This window comes from Xenia sp. Carnegie-2017, unplaced genomic scaffold (assembly GCF_021976095.1).
Source record: "Xenia sp. Carnegie-2017 unplaced genomic scaffold, XeniaSp_v1 HiC_scaffold_23, whole genome shotgun sequence".
Classification (NCBI taxonomy): Eukaryota; Metazoa; Cnidaria; class Anthozoa; order Malacalcyonacea; family Xeniidae; genus Xenia; species Xenia sp. Carnegie-2017.
In genome coordinates, this window is record NW_025813486.1 from 11,748,407 (window position 1) to 11,755,299 (window position 6,893).

The following is a 6,893-nucleotide window of genomic DNA, read 5'->3' on the forward strand; positions in this document are numbered from 1 at the left end:
GCCAGCCCGGTTAGGTGACATCTCGGTATGAGGAAGCCGAGATCTCTGTCAAGTGGGATGAAAATATTCCATATGAACACAAATTAGTTAGCGTAGCCCAGTGAGCCGGGATAAAAACAACACTTTGGAAAACACGTGACACGAGGCACGAGTCCTATAAACAAAAATGGCGGAAAATAGTGAGCTTGCTGTGAGTAAACAGACGAAGAAAAGAGCATTTCGTTGGAATTCTGAAATGATTCACAACTTTATATCATGCTTAAATGCTTACAAATCGCGGATGGAATATCAAGCGATTAATTTTGACACGGACAGACCGGCTCAATATAAAAAATTAAGGAAAGAAATGGCTAAATTGTACGAGGTCGAAGACATTTCGTTGTTTGGTCCAGTGTCGTTAACCTCTCCAATTAATCCATCTGAACACAACGAAAAGAATAGAAAGGAGTTTTTCGCGATGCAAAAGAAGGAGAATTCTCAAATACAAAAGGGTCATCAAAGGATCCAAGAGAAAGTTAAAGAAATTCGACAAAACTTCGCAAAAGCTGTAACTGCTGGCACGAGGAGTGGAAGCGGAAAAATTGTATTTGAGTTTTACGATGAATTGGCTCGTATTTGGGGAGGATATCCCTCCACAGAACCTCTTCCTTTTGGTATCGATGCCGAAAGTTTTATTGACGAGGAAACATCAGAAAATGTTACCTTGTCAGAACCATTGGAGAATTTAACCAGTCCATCTACCCAAGATATTTGCTTAGAAAATGAAAATAACGGAGACAAAGAACCCCCAAATATTTTGAAAAGAAAAGCAGAGAGTCATGTTCCAAAATTAATCGACAACAAGCGGAAACATCTTGAAAAGACATTGTCTGCAGCCCAACGTGACAAGATGTTATTAGATGAGGCCAGAGAAGATATGAAATTCCGCAAAGATCTGGCAGCTAGTATGGAGCGTTCCACTGAATCTTTCGCCAATGCTTTGGAAGGAATAAACTCTATGATGTTGCAACTTGGCAAGAGTATATCTCAGTCAGTTGAAATGTTAGCACAAGCAATGGTACAACAGCAGTATGTGCCACAACAACAGCAATATGTGCCACAACAACAGCAGTATGTGCCACAACAACAGCAGTATGTGCCACAACAACAGCCTAGTGGTGTTAATCACAACATATTTTACCAAAACCAAAGTATGTACCAAACAATGGGGATTCCCCAACCTGTATTTCTACCAAACAACGAGACACAAAATGGAGAAGGAAATCCACAAATTCAAATGAACAACAAAGGTTTTAATAATTAATATGCACTATTTAATATTTTACAGGTCTGGTATTAAACATAAAGTTTTTTTCCTGTTTTTAAATGTCAGACTTCTGTACCAGGTAGAATGGCATGTATATAATTAGTCAATAAACGTCTGACAATTTCACCTTCTCCATTATTGCAAGAATACACATGGTCTGGGATGTTGATATTTTCTTCTTCATTTCTTTTTGCATGATCAATTTGCATGGTTACTAGGTTATCATTTATATAAGATGAGTGTTTCTCGCAATAGTTATGAGCAAGCATAAACTAATATTGGTACCTTTTCTAATTTAAGGTCAACCTTTTTTGTTAAAACTGCCCATCGTGCTTTCAGGCGGCCAAAAGCACATTCAATAGGATTCCTAGCTGATCTTAACAAATTGTTGAAAATGACTTGCTCATTATTTTCACATGAATCATATTCCTTCATACAAAAGGGGGTTAGTGAGTAGGCTGGGTCACCAATTAGATAATTCGGAACTTTCTCATACCCTTGCAAAACTGATTGAAAGACTGCTGGCAATTTTCCTTTTCGTAGTTTGTCATTTATTGATGAATTGGCAAACACTTTGGCATCATGAACACTGCCTGGCCAGCGACATTCAACATCCATGAATGTTCCTCTGTAGTCACATACTGCTTGGACGTTCAAAGAATGAAAACCATTGTAATTATGATAGTCTTGTGGATTGTTTGATGGGCAAATGATTGGTATGTGTGTGCCATCAATGCAACCAAATGCTTGTTGCATGCCAAATTTACACTCAAACTCTGCTACTTTCATTCTCATCTCATCTATGTTTTTTGGAAGATATACATAACTAGGGCCTAGCAATGTTACAATAGCTTTGCATGTTTCAAATACTATGTCTGATGTTGTATTTAATCCAATACCAAAAGCATTCGCCGTCATACGTAGAGAACCGCTGTCTTTCAAGAAGTATAACGTAACTGCTAATTTCTTTTCGGCACTTATAGCCCTTTTGTTTGGACCATTTAGATTTGGAGCAATTGATTGATGCAACACTTCGGTTAGTTCTGTAAAGGCTTCCTTGGACATTCGAAAGTTCTTTTTCCATGTCTCCTGGGGGGCTATACCATACAGCATGTTTTGCCACCATTGATCAGTACGGCCAGGCTTGAACCAGCAACTTCGCTTGGCACGTCGTATTCTTCTTTCTTTCAATCTCTTCAGTCTATTAAGGAAATAGCTCTGCCTTTGAAGATTAGCTCCACAAATTACTTCATGTTGCCGCTTTTCGTTCAATTTGTGAAGCAAAATCAAACCGCACAATTCAATAAACAAAGCTGTGAGAGATATCAATTGAGTGCAAAGGAAGAGCAATAGCTTGTTTTTGTTCGTCATTTTGAATTATTCGCGCGTTTTAGAGGCTTGGTCCCAGTCTTCAACGAGTGCTTGCTCGGTAAAAGCGGGCTTGTTAGCGGGATAGTTTTTGGGACGGTCTCATATAAAACGAATTTAACACTCAACTCAACAAGCATAGCCATCCCGGCTAGGTGGGCTATCCCACCCCATATGAACAGGCCATAAAAATAAAATATTTCACTTCACACTAATCCACAATGACAATACACATTTCCTGTACACACAATACAATGACGTAAGAACCAGATAACAAATACGGCTAACCCGACATTTACTCCTCATTTGACTCTGAAGATGACTACCGCTAAGGTTGTCAAAACGTCGGTCAACAACAACAAAAACAGAGTATGTCTTCATAGTCAAAGAGTATGGTTTTACCATGCGATTGCCGCTCCTACTAAGCGCCATTTTCTGTCTGTCTCACACTAACAGTGTCCAGAGATATTGAGGTCAGGAGAGACAAACATAGCCTTTAGATAGCACAGAAAGCAATCTAAATTGGCTATCTTCCGCATTCTAAAATTTAGAACTCTGAGTAATACCCATTTAGAATGAGCGAAACGGGTGCATTAAATGGGGCTTCAAAATCACTTCATATAAATATTCGAAGACTGGAGTTTCACTCAACTAATTGCTTGATTTAAAAGATCCAGGGAGAATATCTTGCCAGAGATGAAGAAATGACTTTGTCAATGATTATGTGAATTGTATGTCGCATTCAATGAGTGTGAGTGAGCTTTTAGTGTACGGGCTAAAATTTTCTCTCCATACAGCTCGAAAACATAGCGAAAACTTTAAAATAACATTGCAAAACACTGCCCGTCTCCAGCATTTTTCTGTGCGACTACAATTGAAAGTGGTGTCTGTCTGATTATTTTCCATTCTGCGAGGAAGCCTCATTTTTATAAAGTGAACCGACCTTCAGCACTTTTTAATTCATTACTTCAGATGATATTTACATCAATTTACCTTCACAAAAGACTCCAGTGTAATCTGAACTGCAGGTGCCCGTTCCACGAACACAATGTCCATTGTAAAAGCAATCGTCGTCCGTTTTACAATCAGAGGGCCACAGGTTTGTCAGCTTTTCAGCTGTTACGTGTCCCCCTCTTCAAATAAAGTCCTTATTATTATTATTATATCTAAGGAAAAACGTACTTTTTTAATAATATTTGCTAAAATTTGGTAAACCAACAAACTTCAATTAAGGTGGTTAGTGTTATAAATAGAGCAGTTATATCAAACCTTCGTGTTAGCAGTCTTAGCCATCGTTGCGCATCGCCGAATGGGATACAAGTTTAACTATATACATACGGCAGGAAGTATCGCAAAATATGCTCAGTAATAACACAGTCTTTAAAAGTTTGAAACAGCCATAAATGATGCAAAGAAATAGAGCATAGCCTTATTTTGTTGATGAAACTCAATTTTTAGGTTTGTTTAGCAAGTGGATAAAGCATTTATAAGTGTATTGTTGATTTCCTAATGAGAAAATGGCGAGCTAAAATCGTTTTAGGTGTATGCAGAAATAATTCTGCCTTAAAATAAACTTTATCGCAGATTTCTAAGAACTTGAAATAAATTTAAGGATTGAAATATTGCTACACGGATGTGATAAGTTTCTTCGTTTTTTAAATGGTTCTCTAATGTGCATGATTATTATACGCCCATGTCAATATGGCTGATAAAAAGATTTTGTTTAAACAACGAAACATTGCATGCCAACAAATAGCGTGTAGAGTATGTTGTGTTTGCTCTTTATTTTGTAAGTACCGTGTTCTTCAAAAGTATTCTTCTTTGCGCATGCAAATTTTTTAAAAACTAATCTTGATATCACGCGCTGTATCTCACAAGACTTTCTATTTCCTGAACAGCAACTCATAGAATTTCAAACTTTGACTTCAGATAAGTCACATTTAATTTTCTAATTATAGCTCCTCAATTTTAAACTCAAATTACATTCAGAAAAACACTTTGGGTTTTTAAATTCTAAAGAATATATATTTTCACCAATGGATTAGCCTATAAGGTGTTTCGAAACGTAAATATACGCCAAAATGTGCTGTAGTAATTTATTTTGACGTAGTCTGGATCCGCCACTGAGGACTGATACTTTTATTATTGCTTTCTGTTTTGACCAATGTAACCATGTCCTTTGCGTAGTCAAATGCAAAGCTTGCATTTGTCTAGTATCCTGAGCTGTCTAGATATGACTATTTTCATGACATGTTTGCAAGGTTTTGTGAAGACTGTGCCTCCGATGATTCGCGAGTCAATTGCAATTTGCAAATACGCACGGATTTAATTAGTATAACCAGTGAATTTTCATTTTTGTTGTCTGGGGATTGGCCTTCGCTATCTTGTGGTTTTTGTGCTTACTATGTGCTTACTTATGTGAACCACGTACGCGAACTAGGGCTGGGGCGCTTAGATTTGTGTATACTCCTTCTCAAACAGTGAAGTGCGCCAGAGCCGGTGCGATTTTTTTTTCGGGACCCATGTATACACAGTACGAAGTACTGTGAAGAACTAGGGCGGGGGCGCTCAGATTTATGTACGCAGCCTCTCAGACCGGGGTTGCGCGAGAACCGGTAGTCTCTTTACTACTAATACAAGATTGTGTTTTTAATATTTCTACTCTCCTTTTTCTCTATTTATGGTTTTTCTAATGACAAAGTGCACAATTTGAATCATTAATACAGTTTTCACTTCAATAATAAATCTCATATACCAATAATAACCTTTAATAAGACCCATTTGCTTTTCGATTTTTTCGCTTTGATTATTCAACATACGGAGTTGTTCATACAAAAATGATGTAGTACATGTAGACTAGACAGACATATGAAAGTTTGGCAAAAAGAAACAAATGAGTTTTTATACATTTATGCTAGAAGCTTAAATGCTTTTCAGAAGTTAATAAATTGTACTACCTGTATCTCATCCATATCATGAACAGACTTGATCAAAAAATTGAAGAAACACTTGGAAAAGTCAAAAAATTTTCCAGTTTTTAAAAAAGCAGGAAATGAAGCAAATGACACATGTCCATTCTAATAAGCAAAAAGGCGAAAATGTTTTTTTAAGGGAAATAACTAAAATTAACAAGAACTATTTAGTACTAAAACTTTTATGTTTTCACCACTGAATCTTAAGTGCTTCAATATAGCTTGCCTTGGATATTATAAACATTAAAAGAACACTCTACTGAAAAGTTTTGATAAATATATGACATGATTTTACCATTTAGTTATAAGAAAGTGCGTCATCAATAATCAATCTCAGTCTTAATATCTACATAAACAAACTTAATGACCATTTTACAGTTTTGTTAAGTGACACTGCATTAAGCATCCAAGCAGACACAACTAACTTGCCTTGCCATCTTTCTTTGCACCTTTACTTAACTTTCAAATCATTAAAGGAATCCTTGGTAAATCAATTGTGTCCATAAAATTAGACATTATCAAACAACTCTTGAAATAGTGTTGATACTGCATCATATTCCAGAAACACTTTGCTACCTGATCATTCCTTCCTGTTGTCTGTAAGTAAATCAGAACAGCTTCTGCTCCATTTTATGATTACTGTATGGGGCATTTCTTCACGTTATATATCCACTAAGCGGGAGACTTTTTTTCTCACCTGCGAAAGCGAGATGTTTCATTTTGTGCACATCGCGACATCCATAAAAGAAATGCCAAAAATATATCGCGTTTGTTTTTAAAAAATTATATATAATTTACTATAGACATAAGGGGGAGGACGAGAGTAATTTTGTTCTGCAAAGCGAACATTTTAGGGGAAATAGGCCAATTGACATCCATGTTTTTGATAACATCGCCCCAGTTCATATAGCCCTTTCGGTGTATTATAGAGCTTAAGAGTCCCACTCTAATAGAAAATCTGTAAAATCGGTACCAGTCTTAGTTGCGCGGCCAAATTAATGGCAGCCAGTAAATAGTAGCAAGTTGACTATGTTCTATTACTAAATGCGTTAATCGATATATCGACATTGGTTGGTTAAAGGATTTTCTCATAATCACGCGTGACCTGTGTAATCTCACAACATGACTAGGGTAATTAAGGATCACCTGCTCGGTAGACTGCTGGGATTACTCTAGCTCTGTGTAAAGATGCCCTGACTTTCGGTATCCCGAATAATAACTGCGTCAACTACAGCAGTCGACCAAAA

General features: G+C 36.8%; 1 protein-coding gene across 1 annotated transcript; it reads right to left on the reverse strand.

Moving 5' to 3' along the window:
• Nucleotides 1–1,561: 1,561 nt before the first annotated feature.
• On the reverse strand, nucleotides 1,562–2,677 carry LOC124449119 (putative nuclease HARBI1). Its single transcript, XM_047000066.1, has one exon. It carries the CDS (start codon nucleotides 2,675–2,677, stop codon nucleotides 1,562–1,564), a length of 1,116 nt encoding a protein of 371 aa, XP_046856022.1.
• Nucleotides 2,678–6,893: the final 4,216 nt, after the last annotated feature.

Coding starts and splice junctions, on each gene's coding strand:
- LOC124449119 (XM_047000066.1), bottom strand. CDS start 2,677: ATGACGAACAAAAACAAGCTATTGCTCTTCCTTTGCACTCAATTGATA.